The sequence below is a fragment of the Osmia lignaria genome, chromosome 7 (genome assembly GCF_051020975.1).
Source record: "Osmia lignaria lignaria isolate PbOS001 chromosome 7, iyOsmLign1, whole genome shotgun sequence".
Lineage (NCBI taxonomy): Eukaryota > Metazoa > Arthropoda > Insecta > Hymenoptera > Megachilidae > Osmia > Osmia lignaria.
Window position 1 is genome coordinate 1,446,580 of NC_135038.1, and position 26,113 is coordinate 1,472,692.

Genomic DNA, 26,113 nt, shown 5'->3' on the forward strand with positions numbered 1-26,113 from the left:
CGAACTTTAAACCGTACCGATAAATTGTTCAATGCATACCAAGCTGGTCGAGATAAATTACTTAAACATTATTATAAATCTAACTGGATTTACTGTATTTGCCTCGTACTAGATCCGAGGCACAAAATTGAAAGTTTTAATACCACAACCTGGGGAAAAGAAATGAAAGATCAAAGTATTAAAAAATTTGAAGACTTGTATAAGAACAAATATTTTATTTCTTCAGATAGCTCCATAATTAATGATTTCCGTAAATCCTCGACTGACGATGACGATGACATTGATATGAGTGTTGTATATGAGAAATCTGTCAGCGATTTAGATTGGACAAATGAATTAACAAAATATTATAACACAAGAAGAGCGGATAAGGATGTTGACATACTGTCATGGTGGTCAATTCATTCAAAAGAGTATCCCTGTTTATCAACAATGGCTCGGGACTTCCTAGGAACGCCGGCCACGTCTGTTCCAGCGGAACGTTTATTTTCTAAGGCTGGTTTAATTATACGCAAGCACCGTAACCAGCTAACTGCTGAATCTGCCAGGTCATTAATATGTCTGAATTCGTGGTACACCTCAAACTTACACACATTATTGTAATAAATTTTGATAAATTTATTTACTTTTATTTTACATAAATAAATTTTGATAAAATTTATTTGCTTTTGTATTTTTCCTTACTACATGACCTTTGTCTAGAATTTTAATATAAAATTGCTTATTGAAAACTTATTGCTCATATTATTTTAGGAGTTACGTTTATAAAATTGAATTATAAAATACAAATATGCAAACATATACAGGGTGTTTTATGTAACATAGGAGAGCTACAAGACATCCAGTAAAATTATTATTAACTTCTGAAGATGTGTAAATAATTGACAATAACTTTTGTAACTAATTTTTTGTCGACAGTAGAGACCTTACAACTTTCAAGTCTTTTAAAAAAAGGTTAAGGTAGGAACACCAAGTATATATAGTATACAGTATACATACTTTCCTGCTAAAATTTTAACAGATCTTTGCATATTTTGAACTATATTTTGTATCGCCAATCTCGTCGAGATCGAGATCGAGATCGAGATCATATATTCGAGATTCTCGAAAATTCGAGATCGATACGCATGTTTCGAGATTTTTCGAGATCAAGATCGAGATCGCAGAAATCTCGTCTCGTCTCGTCTCGTGCGCATCACTAGAAACAATAAATGACCCTGATATTGTTAGAGCTACGTGGAGTCAAGGTGAACGCCGACTATCATAAAATAATAGCTATTCTAGGTTTTTCCTAATTTACTTAATCCGTTTGACTTCTCGTGTTAGAAATTTTAAACCATGTTTATGGTGCGGCTATTCCGGACTGAAAATTAGTTTCCGCTCTTTAAAAAAAATAGGCGACATCCTATCCAAGTCATAACCCTGGTCGCCGTAGGTAAAGGACAAATTTTGGTGAACTGCAACGAAACAATAAATGATTTGGTTTTTTTTATCTCGAAAACGTACTCGGTACTTTATCTTGGTACTGCAGCATACGGCTTTTTCTTCCTATTTTTTATCTTCACATAAGAAAATCCCTTAACACAGATAAGCGACTATTTGTCCGATTTATTATCCATTCTAGCCATTATGTTGTATATTTTTAAACATTTGATAGCTCTGAAGGAAACTGATTCTTCAAGTCCGAAAATAGTAAATACATAGCAGTATTTACAAACTTTATAATCAAAATCCATTTTCTTACGTTTTCGAGATAAAAGAAACAAATTATTTTAAGAAATGACCGTACCCACCATAAAAATGAAAATTTCGAACACGAGACGTCAGACAGATTAAGTAAATTAGGACAATCCCAGCATACCTATTATTTTATGATAGTCGGCGCTCAACTCGGCTCCATATACCTACAATAATATCAGGGTCATTTATTGTTTCGTTCCAGCGCACCAAAATTTGTCCTTTACCTGAAGTAACTCTCTCACTCACTTAGACTCTTTTATAATTACTACCCACCCAAATATTTTAGCCAATGAAATTCTTTTCGTATTTTTACCCCCCCACGCAGAAATTTAACGTATACCCTAACATTATGCGAAAGCAGCAGATTCAAATTGACAGTCCTTAGATACGTTGCAAGGAAGTGTCTGTGAAGTGTCTGTGAAGTGTCTCTGAAGTGTTTCATTATTGTAATTCATAATGGAATACACTAATGAAGAATGTGCAGACATTCATATGTGCTACGGTCGAGCGGATGGTAAGGCTTGCGAAGCTCGAAGGATTTATCAACGATTATTCCCACAACGGAAGATACCAAATTTGGAATTCCTGCAGGACAAATTGCAATCGTGTTTAGAAGAAGTGCCATTAAACATTCTACAGGAATGCAAGATGAATATTATTATGATGAATAATAAATAAACATTATGCAAGATGGTGCACCACCACATTGGGCGGGGTACGTGAGAAATTACCTGAATGAACGATTCCAAAACAGGTGGATTGGCCGAGGGGACCCCGTTGCTTGGCATGCATGTTCACCTGACTTCAATCCCTTAGATTTTTTTCTATGGAGACATTTGAAGAATTTAGTGTATTCAACACCGATAACGAACAGTGACGAATTACAACGGGTATTGTTTACATCGGGAATAAGTCAACACGTTTTAGGTGATTTCCACCGGATGAGACTGAATTTCAAAAAACGCATTCGCGTATGTGTTGAACAGAACGGTGGACATGTTGAACATTTGATGTGATGTATTTTAGTGTTAATAGTGATTATTAGTTAATGTGAGTTTAATGTTAAATTTGGTGATTGTGTGGTGCAGGGGGAGGGGTATTAGTGGGTGTATGTACATTGTTTTAGTGTTAATAGTGATTATTAGTTAATGTGAGTTTAATGTTAAATGTTTTATTTTTAAATTTAATGATTGTGTGGTGCAGGAGGAGGGGTTTTAGTGGGTATATCGAAAACGGAGAGTCCCACACTACCGAATTTTGTTTCACTGTGCGTAACAGCATTTCCCCTCCTCCGAGATAAAAAAGAAAAAAAAAAGAAAAATAGGAGAATAGCACGAGGTAAGTTTCTACTATTCAACGATTCTTGGTTATGACTGTACCGACCCCTGCTCAGCTGACGTTCGGTCGTCGGTGCTGAGCGGATTGCAGGTTTCTGGCGCTTTTTACTCGAATTTTTAAACGTTAATAACTGGAAAACAAAGCCGTAAACGCTATTTCGTTATTCTTGATTTTCGTCTTATTTTGATCCCTAGAATCACCCCTTAAAATATTGCCCACCTGTTGTCGAACACCCTGTATATTGCGTTTTTATTATTATAATTCCCATAATCTAATATTTTTCATGTAGAATGAATAAATCGAATTGATCCAACAACGAAAGAATTATTCGTTGTACGATAGGAATTTAAAAAAAAATACTTTGTAGTCATTTTTGAAAAAAATATGAAAAAATGAATACACGATTTGGAAATAAAAAAAGTTTCCACAGAATAAAAAAAGGATTGAAATGGAATAACTAATAAACGTGTTAAGTGTGAAAACATTCAAAAATAATCTAAATGAAATTTACCCATTCGTCCGTAAATGAAAATAAAAATGGTTTCCTGTCACTGAGTCATCGTGCCAATCTTGACTACTCGGGGAGGGAATACGTTACGGAGAACAGCTGATCATCAGACGGCATTATTGACCTCACTCAACCGCACGGTCACTATCACTTTTCACAGAATTTCACTACGTGGTCCGAAAGCTGTTGCAGTTGCTATTGCACTGGGCGCAAATGAAAAACATGTATTATTCCGCACTACTTCGTAACGTTTTCACGACGTTACTGGTCTTCCTTTCCAACTTCGAATGAAACTGCTAGCTTGAACGTCTGCAAGGTTGTTTTTGCTCTTTGTCCTTTTCTTCATTCGACAATATTCAATGGGTCGACACGTGCCTCTCTCGGTTACTTTTGGTTACCGAGACTAACAGATTTATGTCCACGAACCATAACCTATTTCCGAATGTAGAAAGAGGCAAAGAGCGAAACAGACCTCGCAGACGCTCAAGCTAGCAGTCCCATTTGAAGCTGGAAAGGAAGACCAATAACGTCGTGAAATCGTTACGAAGTATGTAGTGCAGAATATTACATGTTTTTCATTTGTGCCCAAAAGTTCGGTTAAAAGTGATTGTGACCGTGCGGTTGAGTGAGTTCAGTGACTCCGCCTGAAGATCAGTTAGATCATCTACGAACGAATGGGTAAATTTCATTTACATTATTTTTGCATTTTTTCAAATTTAACATGTTTATTGACTACAAAGTATTTTTTTTTAATCCACATCGAACAACGAATAAAAGTGTTGGGTCAATTCGATTTATTCATTCTACATGAGTAACGATTCATTACCTTATTCGTTGTTCATGAGAAACCAATAATTCGATACTATTATTCTTTTCTTTTTCTTTTAGTTCATTATTCTATACAACTTTTGTCCAACAAGTCCTATTATGCTGATGTATCGCATTTGCTTCGACCGAGCTGTTCGAATTGATCGAGCGATGCGTTGTTATTTTTTATCCGTTGGCTACCCCGGGCTTCCTAGCTGGGATCCAATCAACGCGCGGCAACTGATCTGGTACCCCGGAGACAGTTGCATTCGGTATGCATCGCCATTATTGTGTTTTTTGTGTTTGTGCCCGCAATTCCTTCCTTTGTGGTACATATAAAGTTAATAAAAGTGTTAACATTAATAAACGGCTTTTTTTATCCACAAAATAGTGATCCAAAGATCACGGACTTGTCAGACATTTCAAAACACGAGGGGGTTCGCCGCAAGTTACATCGGGTGAGTTCCTAACCTCCCGAAGATTTACCAGCTGATGTGATGCCGATGCATTTGATCACGACCACGGTTCGAACGCAAAACATACCCAACACTTTCGCGGTTCTGCCCGCGCTATATGCGCGCTCTGATTGGACAGTGGTTTTTGTTAATAACTCGAAAACGAAACCTTAACCAACATTTTGGCAAAAAAAAGTTGTTTAGAATGACCTCAGCAATCATCCCTCTACGGGATTTTCCCTAATTTTGGGACACCCTGTATATTCGGGCTTCTTTGCCATGTTTGTCGTAGCGTAATTTCATTTGATCGCGGTTCTTATTTAACAGTTTGTGTACTGATTCTCGACTCTCTTCGTTATCGAGTGTTTCGTTTAATTCCAGTAATTCGCGTGTTAATTAACGGACTAGTATCTATACCTTATACCTTTCCTATTAATAACGATTTGGTATGGTGTTCGTTTCGTAACGCTGTGTTTAACATTGTTAATGGACCACTGCACTTTTGCCAGATGCACATCCCAATCGTCTCCGTCCGCATTACACGTAGTTGCTACACAAGTAAATATATATCTATTTAGTCGTTCTATCTGGCCGTTCGCTCTTGGAGTTGAGGTAGCTATTTTTACATAATTTATGTCGGAGTTTTGATAGAACTGTTCAAATCCACCTGACATAAAGGCGGTGCCCCTGTCTGTAATGATACGCCGCGGTTTTCCGTAATGCGAAATGAATTCTGTAACAAGGGAACACCGCAAACCCTTACTCACGGATTTGAATGAAACTTTGTGGGTTCATAGAGTGATCCAAAGCAAGAATAACGGTATGCTTCATTCGTGCCAATCGCCTGTCAAGGGTGTGAAAACTAACCTCAAAGTGAAATCGCCACTCCCACTTTTTCGTGTATATCTCTTAAAGTACAAGTGATAGACGAAAATGTTTTAGGTACAAGTTTAATGGCACAATGAGTGCTATAAACTTACATTAAGAAAATTTATAAAAAGTCTTTTTTCTGGAAAAAAAAATTTTTTTTGGGATATTTTAAAAAATTTTACATTTTTATAATTACTAAAAATATTACGTATTTTATTCTAAATTCAACGGTGTATACTAATTTTATTATGCTACATCGGCACAAGTAGATATACGACGAAACGTACACCGTGTGCGCAATTGCACGCTGACAACACATAGTAGGTTACATATTTAGATTCCTTCTTTTCGTTGCAGACCATAATATATGACAATAACAAACACAATAACAATTCAAAGATAATAAAATATATTAAATATCTTAACTGTACTTGTTTTGTATGAGATACATTTAACCATTTGAATATGAGTTTTAAGAACGCTATCGCGTACTCCCCATGTTTTACCATGAACTTTAAAAACTGCTATCGCACTTCTGTGTTTCAACTGTGTATTCAATTCGTAAACCGGGTAAAACCATACATTGCTATGTACAATCCAAATAATGTTTATAACGCTGATGAAAGCGGATTTAATTTAGAAATTCATTCTGGTCGTACGTTATCGTATCGTGCTGTTAAGACCATAGAAGCATCCGTGCAGTCAGTATCCTCAACCACACATAGTTATACGATTCTCCCTACAATTTCGGCGAGCAGTCAGTTATTGTCACCTCTATTTATGGTGTTAAAAGAAGCCAATAGAGAATTTGGACCCAAGGTACAAGAAAACTTATTTAGATCGGTTGTATGCGTCTCACCGAGAAATCACCATCGAAATTCTCGCGCGCCTCCGTCGGTAAAAGTCTAGGCTCTAGTTTGACTTATCGATGTCGAATCACGCACCAGGTCGATAATCGACGCTCACACCAGTATTTCGGCTCTGGATCGCTCCGGATAATTCGTTATTCGTGCGAAAGCCATCCGAAAGTACACACCTAAACCGATACCTTTGTAAATTTAAAACCGATACCTGTGTGAGTAAACAGGAACCTCTTGTTCGCGTTCAAATCAACCGACGCCGCTTTACCACTGGAAAAGTGGTTTCCACATTGTGTTTGTGTAAGAATCAATTAAAAAATTGACGCGCTTGTCAAGTGACTTTATTTTAAATACACGAATTTAACAACTACGCTTGATCGATTAATTCCGCCTGGAAGTCCAAGTCCGCGCCAAGCCTTGAACCACCGGCCGATTGTGCTTCAAGTCGTAAAAGTGCACTTAACTCTTTCCAAGCCTTTACAATCGGTTAATGTGATTATTACTGCTTCAAAATTTGGAAAGCTGACATCGCACCATTTCAACATTTGGCTAACAGAAGTTTTTTTACCAAAGACTGGATCTCAAAGAGTTCTGTTACTTTATTCGTGGAGCGGTCATTGTCCTTCCACTTTTCAGCAAAGTATTCCGACTGACAAAGAACTTATTGCGTTAACCATACCGAAAGGAACAACAGGTTTGTTAGCGTCAGCACGTGTGCAAGGGGTGACACGTGGCAGGGTCAATGCATTTGTGGCTTTAACCTGCTTTTCAAGGATTTCTCAGGATTTTTTGGACTATCGATACCCCGAGCCATATGTCCGTCATCGGACTTGGGCCGGCGGTAGTTGATACTTGAGGTGCGACGAATTCTAAGAGTTTTGTTTATGGAACGGCGATAGAGAGTTCGATCGCCGATCTCCGAAGGAACGTGCGTGTGGCCGATGACCCGAAGTCATGGTGCTGCATGGCACGTGTAAAGAGATAAGGGTGTTCTAGAAGGATCTGACCACGGAGTGGGGAAGATCTTGTTGGATCGTGGGGAGAAATGAATCTTACACTGTCTCAGATCTTTGTGCTTAGCAAAGAATATATATACAGTAAAACCTGGATAAATTCAACGAAAGAATGCTTGGATAAATGAAACATCGCTATCCCCTCCACTTGGGGGGATCCCCCTAGGCGAACCGAGCCGCTCGACGAGGAAACCGTGTAATATGATCCGACCGTAATATCCGTGTGACTAATACTAATTCAACGATAAAACTTTTTTATTTTTAACTTTTTCTCAATGAAACTGTTACTAATGCATTTGTGAGGTTTTTCTGATTAAAATGATACCAAACTCGATATAGGTTGAATTATATTTATAAACAATAGTAATAGAATAAACAGCATAGAATTGAGACCACGACTGAATATAAATGATGTCGGCTGAATACAAAAGATGTGTACGGACACAGAATCGGCATGTTGGCTACAAAGAAAACATGTGTACGGATTCAGAATCGACACCTCGTTTGGATAAATGAAACATTAAATGCCCAGAATCGACTCCTTGCTTGAATAAATGAAACATTAAATGCCCGGAATCGACTCCTTGCTTGAATAAATGAAACATTAAATGCCCAGAATCGACTCCTCGCTAGGATAAATGAAACCTTTGAAACCAAAGCCGACACCGCGACTGGTTTGGATTTCGATCTCTCTTGCTTTTCGCCAACTTATAACATCAATTTTAGCAAGTAATTATAATTGAAACTATATCGTGTTTGGTACCACTTTACTCACAAAAATCTCACCAATGCGCTAGTAAAAGTTTCACTCAAAAAAAGTCAAAAATAAAAAAGTTTTTTGATGCAATTAGTATTAGTCACACCGATTCGTTTCGGCTCTTTCCTTTGATTTCGGACCTCTCTCTTTCCACCACTGTCTGTCCCTTTCAACGTTCACGCTTGGCTGGTCGTCGCGTGTCATCCGAGCTTCGATACCGTGCTTAGGTAAACGCAACCACTGGGTCCCAATCTTGGTTGAATTTATCCAGGTTTTACTGTATTTGATTATGAATTTTTCTTCACGTGCTTGCACTCTCTCGTTCGCGATCACACACTTCTCTCTGGCAACGTCTTCTCCCAATACGCACCTCCTTCCACGCATCTTTCGCTCTTCCTTTCTCTCTCTCTATCTCACTCTCACACTCTTTCCCTCCTCGTTCAATCATTCTTTCTAGTTCATTCTCGATTCTTTCACACACACACACACACAATAAAAACAATTACACACACAGATCTTGCATCTTCTGGTAAGAGGACCATGACAGTCGGCATGGCACTTATCCCAGAACCGTGATCAAACACACCTCGTCCGATTATAGTTAACAGGTTTGATACAACCGCAGGATGTTTTTGGTTTTCGGGTACGGAAAAATTTTGTAAGAAATTTTTTCAGATCGGGTCTTACTAATTATCAAACTGCAATCTCTCACACACAACCAGTTGTCTTTTCCAAGATTCCGGGAATTATTTATATACTCTTGGTACAAAAGTGGATACCTTGAACAAAGATCAGACCAGCAATTTGAAAATCCAGTCGATTTCTATTTCAAATTTCCTGAAGTATATAACCTGTCACGTTGTAATCTGTGTGATAAACCTGCTATTATAAGATATGCTTGGTGCAAAAAATATCTATGTATAGATGTTGCGTGATCGCGCGATCAAGGGCGTGTATAGGGTGTCCTCGCTACAAGAGCCCGTCCAGGTTGCACGGTCGGGTTGATACCTCATTTTGTGTGTGCATGAGCACATATTTGGTAATCATTATAGCAGATGTTCGAATTGCCTCCCTTCTACTGCTTGACAACCTCCACGCGGTACACCTTGGCTACTGCTAATGCCGACGGTATTTGAACTTTATCGACTCATATCTCGAAAAGTACTCAACCGAAAGAAACTCATGGAAGTATTTTGAAAAGCTCTCGATGTCAGCTACAAGAATATTAAATAAAAAGTGGGGGTTTCGGTTTAACATTTTTAACTTGACCTTGATAGCTTCTCCATACTTACGCTCAAGGTGAAATACGTAACACCGTTTGATGCATCTATTGAAATCCTACAACTTATGTATCAAATATTTTTTTCCTAAAATGCTTTGTTTTCGAGATATTTCACCGATTCTGGATTTTTTCCTTAGTATGTCGGTATAAGCTTAATACAGTCAAATGCTAAATGTCAAGTGCACTGATAACTTTGGACATTGAGTCAACGACTTTAATAAGAAACATAAACAAGATATATGTATATATACACACAAGGCAATCTATTGAACGCTATTAAGATAACTACTCTTTCAAATATCTCGAAAACTAAAAGAGTCCGACTATCATATGTATAGGAAAAAGTTGTTCAAAATGACGACCTTGACAACATATTTCAAGGTGATCGAAATCGGAGGTGGCTCCCTTATTCTAAATATTTACCTTTTTCTGAGATAATAATAAATTAATTATAAAAAGAATTATAATAAGAAATTGTAAGAAATGAACAAAAGCCATTAAACCTGCGTATTATATATTATTTAAATAAAAGCGTTGCCGACCGCCTTACGGCGGTCGGATGTAAATATATACCCTAACCTAACTTATTACATCAATAACATTCACTTGTAATTGAATTTGAATAGACATTTCTTCGAGTCTGGTATATGTAGTTGTGAACGGAACCTTTACTCCTGCTCGACCCTCGTTTCTAAAGGGAAGGTAAGTGGCAACCAATCTGACGCGTATGTATGCTGTCACAAATGAACAACTACAATTTTTTACAAAATAAAAATAATAATAGCAATAAAAAATAATGATCTCGTGACATATGGGTTGAAAATCGCTATCCTAGTCGATAGAACGTCGCGTGAAAAAGAAATTCACGCGTCAAAGTCTATCGCCTCTTCCAGGCTCGAACGTCCCATTCTCCACGATACATTATATCGTCATCGACGGTTCGGTCGACGCACACAGATTCAGATATACGAGCTGCGAATGAGCGCACGGTCGAGCGTAGAAAATGAACGAAATGCGCCCTACAGAATAAACAAGGAACTAAATTTCTAGTCTGTTTTACCTTGTTGACGTCTTTCGCGAATGAACAGTCAACGAAATCGTAGTTCTCAAATTACTTCTTCCTGGAGACTTGTACATCATCCCTTGGGTGCTCGTTTTATTCTATCCGACCCAAAGAATATTAGTCTGGTGCCTATTTGGACAAACTATTGGCAGAAATGTTTATATTACGAATAAATCAATGTAGGTGAGTCCGATCCGCCATTTTCTTGACTGTTGACAGATAGCAATTTCAATATTTTATAACTTTTTGACGATTTGAATAATATAAGGACCAGACTAATATTCTTTAGAGCCACCTGAACACGTCCCTCAAATTTTTTTGCATTTTGTTTAGAAATGAGGACGTATTTTGAGAACTCGCGTCTAGAACGTAGAACACAAATTACGTCGTCATTACTAAACTTATATTATCCAAATCATCAAAAAGTTATAAAATATATCTGTCTGCGGTCAAGAAAATGGCGGACCGGACTTACCTGCATCACCGATGAGATACTGTTAAAGACTGGCATCCCCTGTGTTAAAGTGCGGCACGCCAAGTGGACGCAGTGGGTCTGGGGTACGATCGGTAAATAGGTATAATGGATAATGTAGAATAGTGATATTACCCATTGTACCGCCGAAAAAAACTGTTGTACCACCAACGAGATGATTTAGGTTTGTCACATTACAATAATTATCTCGTTGGTGCTGCTTGGAAAACAATTATATTTTACCTTATAATTGTATTACATTCTTATTGTAATAATCGATACTAAATAAATGTATGAAAAATAAGAATATTTGATATGTAACATTCTGAAAAAATACAAGCACTGAATAAAAAATGATTCGAAAATTACTATTATATTTATAAAATAATGATTCTTAAACCAAAAATATCATTTAAGTGTTAACAGAGACTCGTCCCTTAGCAGGTGGGCGAAAGTAAGCATTTTTAACAGAGAATGACATACTAAGCTGTAAGTGTATTCCCTTATTCTCGAACGTCCCAAACGTTTGAAAGCTCGCGTACTGTACGCGTCTACTAAGTTGAGACTCCTAAGGAATCGGGTCTGATTGGTCGGAGCTAGATGGGCCAGGCTAGGCACGCACACTTATACAGATGAGCCACTCGCATTCTCGCCATTCGCTCCCTAGGTTACAATTACTAGTAGAAATGAAGTGTGTCGCGTGACAGAGACAAACAACGGTACGCGTCGAAATGAAGTGAGACGAAGCGAAGCAGCTCTTGCATTGACGTAGATGTTGGCTCTTGGGTAGACGTTAGCTGTTGGGTAGACGTTGAAAATTTTAAATCGTCCCTAAGTGTCTACCTATTAACATATTAACATCATATTTTAGTAATTAAGGGGGTAGACACGGGTAATAGTGGCGCGTTGACATTACCGGCAAAAATGGGCATAAACATGGGTTTACGCGCTTCCGTTATTCGTCCTTGTATGAGAACATTTAGGGCTGAGTGAGGGCTTATTCGAAAGAGGAAGGTCCAATGCACACCGCGCAACTCATGTTTCAGTGGGATTATGTTGATGTTTAGTAATATAAGCGTCCAAAGTAGAGGTAAAAAATCGACAAAATGCATTCGCGGAATCGAAGCATTTTTAGGCCACTAAAAGAGTGCTGTGATTGAAATCATGAGTTGAGCGGTCTAGCCACAACCTTTACCTGTAAATTAAGATGTATTTTGTCTTCATTTGTTGCGAAATAAGGACGAATAACGGATGCCCGTAAAAGCATTCTCACAGACCAGTTCCGCCATTTTGTGGATAATACAGAGCAATTCATGTGACAAATTCAGTTCAGCTAGTAGTTATAAGGTGGCGTCTAACTAAGAAGGCTGCCGATTTGGAATCGTAGCCAAAATCAGGCGTTAGCTTGGTTACGTCACTCGACTGAAGGCAAGTGAAAGCAAGCAAAAAAGGCATCAACGCCGAGTGAGACGCACTACAGTCATTTTGTCCTTTACCATTTAAATAAAAAGTGCATCTGCATTTTTTTAGTGCATCGTTGCATTCACGAAGAAAATGAAGTCATAGAAAAATAAACATTATCATACCATTGAACTTTTACATGAACAGCTTTTTCCTATCTCTTACCAAATTCAAGATATAACCCGTCCCAATTGCGTGACGCACGCTGTATGCTTTTATGAATTAAAAAACATTTTTTTCTAAAAAATTCTCAGATTGCACGTTCCTTCGGTTCTTCAGAGTAGACATATATTTTTCAGCAGCAAGGCGTGCTACGGTGCGCTATATAAAATCCACGCGTTCAGTCAGTCAGAATTTACCGGAGCGGGACAATTCTATCATTTAGGTTCAAAGAAGGATAGCATGATCACCGTACATCTCACTCTGAACACGCGTCAATGTTTCGATTTTGTTCTTCAGCCGTATTGTCGCGATGCCTCTGGCGAGATGAGCGTTCGAATGTGTTTGTAAAAATACTTGAGGCGCTGTTGCCTTCCTAGATAGTGTTGCGCGCACGCTAGCTGAGAATTAAACCTTTCAAGTTCGTAACAAAACACGCAAGTGGCTCCACCAGGCCCAACGAAAAAACTGCTGTAATACCGACGTCCAAAATCGGAGAGGTCACGTGCCGTGTCTACCCCCTTAATATAAAACATTAACATTAACATTAATAATGAAATAACTTTCACATTTTCTTACTTTATAAGTTTTCCACAATTTTGTTGTTGTTAATTCTTGCTGCTCTTGCCATTCCTCTTGCTGTTCCTCTTGCTGTTTCTCTTGCTTTCCCTTGCTGCATATGAATACATTGTAATTATATATTTTATCTTGCATAAATGCAAATACTTTATTCAATACGGAACGAACTAATTTTTAAATTATTTTACCTTATTAATCTTGAAGACTGCTGCTGCAACTGCTAGCATTCATTGGACGTGCATCAGCAATTTCCGCCATTATATTTTCCATGGCGTTGTCTCTTTAGACGTATTGCTCTTCAATTTTCTGCACGTGCTTGCAGAATCCTACCCAGTCCTCTGTTGTTACGTCATCAATTGCTTTTTCAGTTAAATTTATTAATTCGGGGGCTGTAAGTGTGGACGTATTATTCTCCCGAATAATCCTCTTTACTTTAGCCCATGTCAATTCAATGGGATTTAATTCACACATATAAGGTGGCAATCTAGGACATTATGTCCATGGCTTTTAAATAACTCGTCCACCTTATACGTTTTGTCCAGACTTTTATTCCTTTGGATTAATTCCGCCAGTTGATATTTTTTCATGGTGGCTGTGTGTTAGATATTATTCTCTTCTAACCACTTTATCATGTCTGATTTTTTTCCGTATGCGGTTGGTGGTTTATTTATTTGTACTGTCACGTCCGGAAAATTTTATGAATTTGCCCGCCTCACGTTCCCTTATCAAGCCTTCGGGTTGTAGGAGTCTCCTCGTGTAAGGGGCGTGGGGAGGGCGAATTACTTCTGCACCTTTCTTTAATTTCTCCTTGACTCTGTGCTTTCCCATCAAGCCTTCGGGTTGTGAGAGACTTCTTCATGTGGGAAATGCGCAGGGAAAAGTTTGAGCTTATAATTATTCTACTTTTGTCTTTTCTATCCTTTCACTCTTCTTATACTTCTCAATTCTTTTCTTAGTTAAAACCCCTCCTTGAAACTATCGTCGTGCTCAACTGCGTAGTAACAGAAACATGTGATAGAAAAACTCGGCTTCGACCGAGGAGAGGTATTATAAACACCGTTCGCGGCGCGGTTAGCCAGTGTTTCGCATTGTAGGGGTCTCCTCAGGCTAACTGCGCAATAGCGCAAAGATTACGTTATTGCCGAAATTAATATCGATACTCTCCTCTTTTTCACGCGCCAGTCGGTCCCTAACCCGATCGCGTGTATGAATTGATTGCTGGAATGAGAACGCAAAGCAATCTAGCTTGTTGAATATTTGTATGAATGCGAGAGCGAGGAATGAGAACCCTTGCAGGCAAATGTTAGCAAGCGTTCGAGGACTGTTTAGAGGCAAAGGGTCGTACGGGGCAATAAAAGTCTTTGTATCGAATTCCGAGAATTTGCCTGAAACCGAAAACCTAACGGTAATTTTCGAATGGCGAGAACGTTCTCGAACCAACTACGTCGCAAATGTAGTACCGAATATTCGATTAATAATGGAAAACTGTCGTTATTGAAAATTGCGATCGAACACCGAATGCCTTATACCGAGCGTACCGGCGCAATTCATATTGTTGATCGAATTCTTTGCGAACATAATGATTATGGAAGGACGATTGTTAATTAAGAAACCTCGTGACCACCGGTTTCATTATTAATACGCAATAGTACTATGGATGATTCAATTACTTGCAAATTATTGTTTAATAGTTCTGATTTAAATTACTAGTTGATAATCGCATCATTTACTATCTAATATCGAAATTATCGAAAGCATGGAACAATCCAGAAATTCTACGGCGTAGAAACACCGAAAAGCCGTTAGACAGAGAAGGAACACCAAGAAAGAGAGAAAACATGATCTAGAGGAATTTAGCTGGCACGCGCGCTCGACCAATAGAAACGCACGCGACGTCGTCGTTACGCGCTGTGATTTGCCGAAATGTCCCCACGCAGGACATCGTCCTCGCGACGGGCCCTTCCGGCTAGGATCGCGATCGATTCTGATCACTCTTCGTCGAACAATCGAGTAAATCGTGACGGGAGCCCGTGCGTCTAGAGATAGAGTTGTCGTTTGTACTTCGTTGTAATTTAGCTGCGCGGCAAGTCCTACGAATTAGGCAGAGTGTCGCGAGAGTGAAATTCCGAATACGCGGCAAGAACTCAGAGACGCGCACGTAAAGCCTTTTCACACTACTAAATTTCTATCTTTTCTCTTTCCTTTTAATTCGTTTGCTCGCGTAATTTTCGTATTAAATTCACTCGCGTTTACTATTAAATTATTTCGTAAAAGCGTAATCGTCTTGTGTTTCGTCTATTAAATTTTGCAATAAACGACAACCGGGCGCGCGACAAGTGTAAGTGCGGCACCGATCTCTCAACTTTCTTGGTGTTCCAGATTCTACAGCGATTTTCAACGATCTTCCAACGAATTTCAAAACGATTTTATCGTATATTATACTCTACATTCTCACGGTAAGCCTGTTCAGTACTAATTTGTCGAGCACGGCATTATAATTGATTTTCAACAAGGCAAAACGGGCGATCTATTAAGCCTACGGGTTATGAGAGTCTCTTCATTTTAGATCGTCTCGTTTTCACGTTCAGGTACCGAATCATATAATATACATTTTTGATATATTTGCATTTTCAACTATCGCAATTTTGGGAGACGATTGCTTCGATTTCAAAGCTTTATCAGGGACGGCCTGTAAAGCCCTTTCGGGGGTTGTAAGAGTCCCTTCATTCAGGTCGTTTCCTTGCGGGCAGACACCGCCAACTTTTCATTTTCCTATTTAGTCGAGTCAGTCGTCTAACATTAAAATTTCAACTACAATCCGTTTAAAATCACGTTTATAAAATAGGTTAAGCATCTTTACCCTTGTTAACCAGTATTGTTCTAATTTGAATTCATTTAACGGTAATTATCAGTCTTTAATAGAATCTATCAGTATTCATTCAATAGTCATTTCAAATTCAGTTTCTGTTAGCTTCACTATCCAATAATCATTTTGAATTAAAATTACTTTCTTTTTGCACGCTAAATTGCATTAACATTTCTTTCAAATTCCATCTGTATCATTTCCTTTATCATTTTACATTTCAAATCCACGCATCCCAACACAAGGTTTCAAGGAGGGACCCGTATGGGACCCAGAGCACTGACGAACCCAACGGAAATCATCACTATCTAAATTTTCCGTCTTTTAATTTTGTTCTGACCGTAGAGGACGCTTTCGCGTCATACGCGGTCAGAACTGGTGGCAGCGATACCTTTCTCATCGCCCAAAAATAAGATTTAATTTATATATTTTTTTGCGTTGCGCGCTCTCGCAACGCGCAACGTAACAGTATCGTGTGGTACGGAGCATTAACCATTATAATGACTGATTGAGAGGGGATTTTAGGTAGCAATTTTTAGCTTACCCACTTCTCAAAATTGAAGGCATTCATCTGCCCGTAGTAGTCCCGCGTTGTACTGCGAGCTTTAAAAATCAAAGCAGCACCTTTCACAAATCCTCCTTCGCCACTCGCATGAATAATTATGTAACGGTGGTGTTACGAGCCGGAAGGGGTGGCTGCGTAGCCGGGGCTAAATCTCGGTTATGGTATTTGTTAATGGCTTGACCAGTGTTGTTATTAACACTGGGAGCCTAAGGAAGTAGGCGTGGCTCCACCAGTACACAATTACAGTTTTAAACTAAGAAAAACAAGAAGCTGAAAAGTACACAGCATAGTTATGCACAACACTGAACGCTTAACTGAAACCGCTTGTCTCGTTGCTTTCCCAAATAAAATTGAACGGTGTTCTGGAAAAGTGAACCGCCAAAATCGGTTTGCCATACTTTTATTGCCTTTTAAGGGTTTGTAGACAAAAGTACCAAAAACGTGTCGATCTATTCCGTAGTTGTTAACCGATGGCTGGTTATTTGAAAAAATGTAGAGTAGCGGCGCATGGGAACCGGACGGCGCGCGATGGTCTGCTGGCAGATCATACGCAGCAATAAAATTTTATAACTCCGGCAATTCTGTGTGTTCCATCATGAAATTTTCAGGGTATTTAGAAAACTCTTTAAAGATTCTACAGTAAAATTTTTAGAACGATTCGTGCTCCCCCTTGGGGTTACTTTCAAGTTTGAAAATTATAAACATTATTTACAACAATTTGAAGATTGCGTTGACACATGTAGTAATTTTTTTATTAAACTTTGAAGTTTTACCTATAAACTGCCGGTTTATGCAAGTCGATATCTATAATACTTTCCGAGTTATGATTTGTTGAAAAAAAAGTGACCCTAAATTTTCAGTCCTTATAACTTGGAAAGTTTAAACAATATCGAGGAACGGAGCATCGATTTTTTGTTCGTACATTGGGTTCTACCAGCCTACAAAATTTAACAAAAATCCAAGACCATGCGGGAAAAAGTGTGATCACTTTGCGTGGAATGGCCCGGAGACGAACCTACGTATGACTAACGTAGGGAGCTCCAGGAGGTTGGTTATAATGGACGAACCTACGTATGGCTAACATAGGGAGCCACAGAAAAGGTGAAGACGTGAGGACGAACCTACGTATGGCTAACGTAGGGAGCCGCAGGAAATGTTAGTATTAGGTCTCGTAACTTGATCGATGTACCTCGAGCGGTAAAGGTACACCTTATTGTTAGTAGGTTTCTGGACTAGTCAATATAATTGGACAATAGTAGACAAGTTAAAATAATATGAGTTTATTCTCTATTCCGGGACCTTACAATTGTTGTGTGTAATTGTCGCGGTGTTTAATGAATTAAACTCTAAGTTGCAAATTTAAATGAGTTGAATGAATAAAAGTTTAGTTTCGATTCCGCGAAGCAAGAATCCTTCTCGGTTTTGACGAACGCGAGCAAACGGGGGCGGACTACAACGATCAGAATAATGCTTAACAGCAGACAACGTACTGTATAGTTACTGAGTGCTTGAAAGGGACTTGAATACCCGATCTCCGTAAGAGAACGTACTGACGTGCATCGAACTGATTTTAGACTTCAACTAGACCCGAGGTGCCTTTGCCGCCACCCTTTTTATATTCAACAATTAGAGTAAAAAGAGTGGTGGGGACTGACTCTACGTGATCCGTAGGACCGCGCCCTTGCTTTGCGTTGGTCTCGAATTCATATAAAGAATCCGATTCCATATAAAGAAATTTTTGAGAAGGATTTGTAATACCATATAAGGAAATTTCCGAGACGGATACGTAACAGTGGGAAGAACTGTTGTTTTTTAATACGCCAATTTCTTCATTGCTTTACCAGCATTTGCTAAATGATAATGTGTTATCCATCCAAGTTTCATCTAAATATATTATATTTCTTCCTTGTCTCCTGTAGGAATCAATCGCTCTTAAATATTTGTCACGCCATGCAACAATGTTTGATTTCTCTACTAAAATCTTCCTCACATTTGTAGATTTTTTCCATCTATATTCCATTTTATGTAACAATCGTTGTAATGTGCCAAGTTGCCATGGAAGTTGTTCCCGTATAGCGACCAGCAGTTTCGGGCAAGTTGGAATTATCTTCCTTGCATAAAAATCGTGGATAATGCTGCGGATTATCAATTTCTCATCATCGGTACAATCAAACGTTCCCACTGTGCGAAGCCTTTTGTTTTGCGATGACGATGAGGATGATGAGCTTTTACCTTTAATGCGAAACAAAGTTGCGCGTGACACACCGGTATAATTACAGACTCTTGCTGCAGATTGTCGAATACCAAAACACAGTTGTTTATTGCGAGCCTCTTCATCGCACTTCTCGGCGATTCTCTTAATCAATTTACGAGCCTCGCTTCACACTGTCTGACCTTTCTTGCGATTTTCCATACTGATTCTACTTATTTAATTTCTAATGACTAATAACTATAGAATAAAAAATATACACAAAACACTATATAAAAATAGAAAATGACTAATAACTAGAGAATAAAAAAACACACTGTAACAACAGTAAAAAGAAACTTCGCGAAAGCGACGCGGTCTGGAAACGTCCAGACGATTTCGAGAAAGGCGATGATAGAGTATCGCCGGAAGCAGAGACGCGAGCGCGGAAAACGTCAAATTCATTCCTGACGACGAGATCGTTGATTTCGGCGACCGCGGATAGCAACGAGCGGGTATAAATTAAGGGTTCGCGACTGCCTCGATCTATTTCGCCCGCTGTTAACAGAGAGAAAGGACGAGGTAAGACCATCGGCCGCTCTTGGTCAGCAGATTAGGGACTCCGGCAGGAGAGTACGGCGATAATACCTGGACGCCTGCCGGAGAAGAGAGAGAGAGCTCCCGGTAGGAGAATTCGGCGACAATACCTGGACGCTTACCGGAAGAAGAGAGAGTACGGGAGACCTGTTCCTGGGCGCTCGACCGACACGGAGAGTACATCGATAATACCCGGACGCCTGTCGGTCGAGAGAGTACAGAGCATCTCCTGGACGCCCTAGTAGAGTTAGTTTTCTAGACGCCCGTTCGATATGGAGAGTTCGGCGATAATACCTGGACGCCTATCGAACGGAAGAAGTATAAACATGGCACTCTTCGTAGAATATTTTGTACAAATAAATAAAAGAGAAAACTGTATCCTACACCTTGTAACCTCACCTAATCCAATAAATCCTATCTTTTCAACAGATTTCCTTGTATTTTCGATTAACGATGGCTACAACACAAAACATTATATAAAAATAAAAAATGACTAATAACTATAAAATAAAAAAACACACAAAATACTATAAATATTAAGAAAAAAATAGAACATAACACGAAAGAAAAAAATAATTTTTAACAAAAAATACAACCGATTTCAAAATGCACTAAAAAATATGAAATAATTTCTACTTCATTTATACTGTGACCCGTTCAACGTGGGTGCACTCTATACTCTATTCCAATTTCGTTACAAAATTTTGTTTCTCGCTATAATCCGTTACACTCGGGCGCCAGCCACTCGTGGTGGCAATCGAAATCGAAAAAAGAGAAGGGGGTAGCGCAGGTTCTTACAGGGGATGGGTCTCGGGCACTTACGTCCGTACAATATTCAGCGGGGGAGTACGCAGGGAGGATTGTTGAGGGCTGGGAAAGATCTCAGGGTAGGAGAAAGGGGGTTCACAGGAAGTCCGTGTTACGTTACGCGTGGAAGCTGACGAATCTCGAATGGGGGCTCGCAAAGAAAGACAGGGAAGGTGTTCGTTGCCTGAACTCAAACGATCGTAAGATACAATTATTGTAAAAAGGGCTCACCCACAACACCTCACACACCACTCACACTCTCCCAAAATCGCTTCTATAACTCCGCTCTATCGCACTCTTTACAAAAATCGCTATCACTCGCTCTCTATCGCCGCTGCGACGACGAGACCGTCGCGGTAAAATTTTGGGGAGGGGATGGGTTTAGGAAGGGGTGTCTTCCAGCAATAGGATAGATCGATAATCGATGGTCGATATGCCGGTGCTCAGGGTCGATGGGGCTGGCGGATATCCCGCGATGACGGGTGGGCTGAGGTCTTCGGGCTCGGCGACAGATGGCTCCGGGTGGACGTTTTGACATCAGTTGGGCAGTTTCGTCTATTTCTCCGAAGTCCCACGTCGCTCCTTTTCCTTGGAAAGGGTTAGGGGTCTGTCGCCGGCCTCGTAGCTCCTTCTGCGGGTACTCCGTGTGGATTTTCCGTCGCCTCCATCGGCCCGACACCGGTGAGCAGGGAAAAGGGGTTAGGTGAGGGAAGGATTACGGGTTATCTTTAGGTGGGGACGTGGGGTGGGAAAGCGCAGCGATTGTAACGGGGGGGCACGAGTGTCACCACGTTACAATACAAATACCCAACAACTATTAATAAAACCTACTTACTCGTTAAATAGTATACTAAATACATTTCAACGTTTTCGGAGGCGGTGCAAAATTAAAAATACCCGAATATACGATGCTGCCAATAACGATTTGATAGGTTGCCGACGCCTGAACTAGGATATTCCTAGTAGAAGAAAAGTTTTTAATTTTGCGCCGCCTCCGAAAAGGTTGAAATGTATTTAGTATACTGTTTAACGAGTAAATAGGTTTTATTAATAGCTGTTGGGTATTTGTATAAATGAAGTAGAAATTATTTCATATTTTTTAGTGCATTTCGAAGTCGGTTGTATTTTTTGTTAAAAATTAATTTATTTCACACTTTTTAGTGGAACGAGCAGTATTTGTTGGATGTTGTAAGGTGGTTTACCGTCCTTATTCGTTAATTGCAATAACGATAGTTTTTAACGATAACAAATTCCATACATTTTTGCAAGTGGGATCATCGCGGAAATATCTCTTACTAAATGCGAAAGGTTTCATCGCAATCGGTGCATGCCTTGCAGAGTATACATATGTATATAGAAACAGTAGAAAATCGGCGACTGCATGCTGACTCATACACTGGTAGAGACACGTAGGCATACGTAGAATTCAATGTAGTAGTAACAATAGTTTTTGACGAATATCTCGGAAACTAAAACTTTCCGTTAATTATGCATAATGAAAAAGTTGTTCAGAATCATGCCCCCGATAACATATTAAATGGTCATTGAAATCGTCCAATCTTGAGATTAAAAACTTCCTGTATTTTGCAATAACAATGAAAAACTGAAAAATTTTTTTGAATAGGACCAATCGGAAGACATACCCTACAAGATACAAACGGTTTCGTTCCGACTGGTCCATCCATCTTGGAGTAATCGGTGAATACACACAGAAAAACAAAGAAAAAAGTACATACTGATCGAATTGAGTAACCTCCTCCTTTTCGAAGTCAGTTTAAAAACAAAAAAAAATAGTCAGAAACACTTTGAAAAATCGTATGATGTGGACACACTTGGAACGCTTTAAGAAAACTGTTTGGAAAAAGTTTCAATACAGGAAAATTGACTGCATAGTACCAAACCTTCGCTTTCCTGCAAATTATTACTCCCTCAATAAAACGGGCTAGAGTGAATCGTAACCACCAGATGTTCGAATCTGGCAATCACATGTTCGTTACTGACCTTACATCAGTAAACATACCTGAAACTTGTTGGGGTATGCAGGAAAATACATTGCAAGTCATAATTATTTCAAACATTTATATTTTTAAATCACGTAAATACATTTCAAAACCTACATACCAACACAATGCTTTCATTTCTTCGGGTATATATCATGTCATATTATAAATTGTATATTAATCATGTATATTATAAAGCAATATGTATATTTTTCGTGGTAATACATAAATTTTATTACAATCGCCTAACAAGTGTCAAAATGAGGGTTCGAGGTGGGGATTAGGCGGAGCGAGTGACGCCTACAGTCTCAACTTAGTAGACGCATACAGTACTTGCATACCCCGCGCTGATACTGACGCACTCAAGGGGGGCTAAGGGGCTCTAGCATTCCCCCCAAAAATGGGGGATGAAGTTCAGAATACGACCGGTCACCGATCGAGATGAAATTTTGAGGGGGAGGGGGGAAGGAGGAGGGGACCCCAAATATAAAGTGGTATCTTCGGCTTCCTATTAGTTTCCGAGATATTAATTAAAAATTTTCGTACAATACATAAAATTTTTCCTCTACAGACGTAACTAACACAACCGTCTTCGTTGTAGTAAGCTGACATCGTGAAGTGTCGAACAGCCATTGACACAGCGGGGGTTCCAACTTGACTATCTATAAGGTGTCCTATTCAAAACTTTGGAGATAGGACGAGTGTTGCAGCGTTGACGGCCGCCTTCCGGCCGGCCGGAAATTTATCTGGCCTAACCTAACCTACGTATAAATCAAATGTGTTTAATTCCTTGAGAATTAGTAATAAAATATAAAACATAATGTAATGTAACTAAAAAAATGGATTTTACATGGAACACCCTATAGAAACGGAAGCCGATATCGCTATGGTGTGAACGGCTGTTCGACACTTGACGATGACGGTTGCTGCAGCGAAGACGGTAGTATTAGTTGTGTCTGTATAGGAAACAACCTATGTATTGTACGAAAGTTTTTAACTAATATCTCGGAAACTAATAGGAAGCCGAAGATACCACTTTATATTTCGGGTCCCCTTCCCCCTCCCCCTACCCCTCAAAATTTCATCTTGATCGGCGACCGGTCGTATTCGGAACTACAGCCGAAAAGGGAAAGAAAATAAAAAAATTTTCCAAAATCTGTTCCTAATTAAATTAGTGCTACTGTTTATGTAACACGTTAATAACATGTTAATAACACTGCTTTTTGTATTAAAAATATTTTTATTCGTTCAACTTAGCTCCCTCCAAGAATAAATTCTGAGTGCGTCATATGCTCGCGCGTATCCCACCATGACCCCATCAGTGACCGTCCTTTATTTTTCAAGGTTGTTTTGACGAACACACGTTCGCGGTGTAACTATGGGTAGCTTAGTTCCGAGTTAAACGAAGGTCGTAAGTCTTCGTTTCGGTAAATATCGGCACCGCTGTACGTGTATGACCTTACGACGATTTCTCGTGATAAGGGAAATAAATTGTAACAGTATTGTCACTTAACTAAATATCTATTTTGACAGAAAACTATTAACAGAAATTACAAGAAGTTTTGGTGTATGTAAAATGTGAATGATTTGTAAATGGTGAATAACGGAATCGCGAGTGGACTAGGATGTTCTACCTTGACTTGAATGCAGAGAGTGAGGCTCCGTTGACACGCCGTCAACAAAGATGACACTCTAAGGGGTGTATCCTGATTTACTCGTCGGTTGAGGAACCAATCAGGGGTGATTTTAAGTTTCATTCCATTCCGACTGGCCCCCCAGTTCGACGAGTCAATGGTCGTGGGTGGTGGGGCATTTTGCAATGGCCAAACTGACCTGCCCATGGATATGCGACCTTTTGGTCCCTTGGCCAAGGATCGCATCGCGGCTGCAAAAGTCCCAAGTCTGCGCGGCACATGCCATCGCCCGCCAATGATATATGACACGCTGCTCCTCCAAAATTCCAAGCCTAAAAATGGTTTTAGGGCTGGTCGTTTCCGTTACCGGACCAAGAGAAATTGAAGGGCAGCGGCAGACAATGGCAATGTATGTGCCGCGCCGTGAACGGACTTGGGACTTTCCAGATGGGTATAGACAACGGTGAAACTTTTACTTAGTTCATGACGGTGAACAGATGTTAAAGAATCTCAGCGAGGAATGAATTACTGCCTATGGCATGTAACAAAGGTTTTGTGGCAAGACTTTATAACAGAAAACAGACCCCGAATATTCCGTAGGGTCGCAGACTGTGTCAAGCAGTAGACTTTATATATACTATTGTGGTAATTTTAGATATTTATTTTTTCATAAAATACAAATCTAACATTGAATATACCGCAACTTAGTTACTTTTACAATTTTTGCTATCACACCGTGTGATGCTTGACTCGCAATCAAACATGAAATAATGGCTCTCACTCATTACCGATCATTCGTACCTCACTCTTTCTCTCTCTCGCACACATCCTCTTTCTCTCTCACACGCATCCTGCCAATCATACCTTGTTTTCCTCATCCCCATCCCAAATGTATGTCCGCCAACCGGCACATTATGAACATTACTATTAAATACAAAATTTTATTGAAATACACAGATATTTACGGCAACATTAAATGCTCAGAATCGACACCTCGGCTGGATATATGAAACATTAAATGCCCAGAATCGACACCTCGACTAGATATATGCAACGTTTAAATGCCCAGAATCGACACCTCGGCTGGATATATGCAACGTTTGAAAGCAGAACCATCACCGCAACCGGTTTTCATTTCCAACCCTCCTTTGCTTTTCGCCAACTTTTAACATCAATTTTAGCAAGCAATTATAATTCAAACTATATCGTGTTTGGTATCATTTTAATCAGAAAAATTTCACCAATAAGCTAGTAAAAGTTTCAGTAAAAAAAAGTCAAAAACAAAAAAGTTTTATAATTGAATTAGTATTAGTCACAGCGATACGTTTCGGCTCTTTCCTTTGATCATTGGACCTCTCTCTTTCCTCCACTGTCTGTCCCTTTCTACGTTCACGCTTGGCTGGTCGTCGTGTGTAACCCGAGATTCGACACCTCGGCTGGATATATGCAACGTCTGGGTCCCAATCTCTGTTGCATATATCCAGCTTTTACTGTACCACGAAGACCATACGGTATATTAAGGGCATCCCATGTATTGTTAATTCTCACAACAAACCTAAGCCTGGCAGTTCAAAAAACTAATTAAGTTTCTAAATATTTATTATCAGAATGTTCGCGGATTACGTACCAAAATGATTGACTTAAGTTCCTCTCTGTTTACATCCTCAGTGCGTTACGACATTATCATTCTGACCGAGACGTGGCTCAACTGCAACTTTTTCACTGAACTAGGAATGGATGACTATACTGTGTTTCGCAACGATAGAAGCGACTCCACCAGCTCCTTCGAAAGGGGCGAGGGTGTTCTAATAGCTGTTCACACAAGCTTATCTTGTTCTTTGCTCTACCTACCTATTGACCACTTGGAGCATCTCTTCGTCAAAGTCAGCTCTCCGCTTTCCTATCACTTTCTTATTGTCTCTACCATTTATCTTCCGCCTGGTTCTTCACCATCCTTCTACTCTGATCATTTCCAATGCATTTCCAACATTTCAACCGTATACGCCTCAGCTTCACTAATAATCACTGGTGACTTCAATATTCCTTTTCTTAACTAGACTTCTCAAACCTCATCCTACATCTCTCAGCTCATCTC

At 39.4% G+C, this 26,113-nt stretch overlaps 1 protein-coding gene across 1 annotated transcript; it reads left to right on the top strand.

Annotated features, from left to right (window-relative positions):
- Positions 1-6,306: 6,306 nt before the first annotated feature.
- LOC143305442 (uncharacterized) lies at positions 6,307-9,484 on the top strand. Its single transcript, XM_076689109.1, is given in 5 exon segments — positions 6,307-6,561; positions 7,053-7,272; positions 8,957-9,015; positions 9,017-9,190; positions 9,401-9,484. Coding segments are annotated over 5 exon segments (792 nt in total).
- Positions 9,485-26,113: the final 16,629 nt, after the last annotated feature.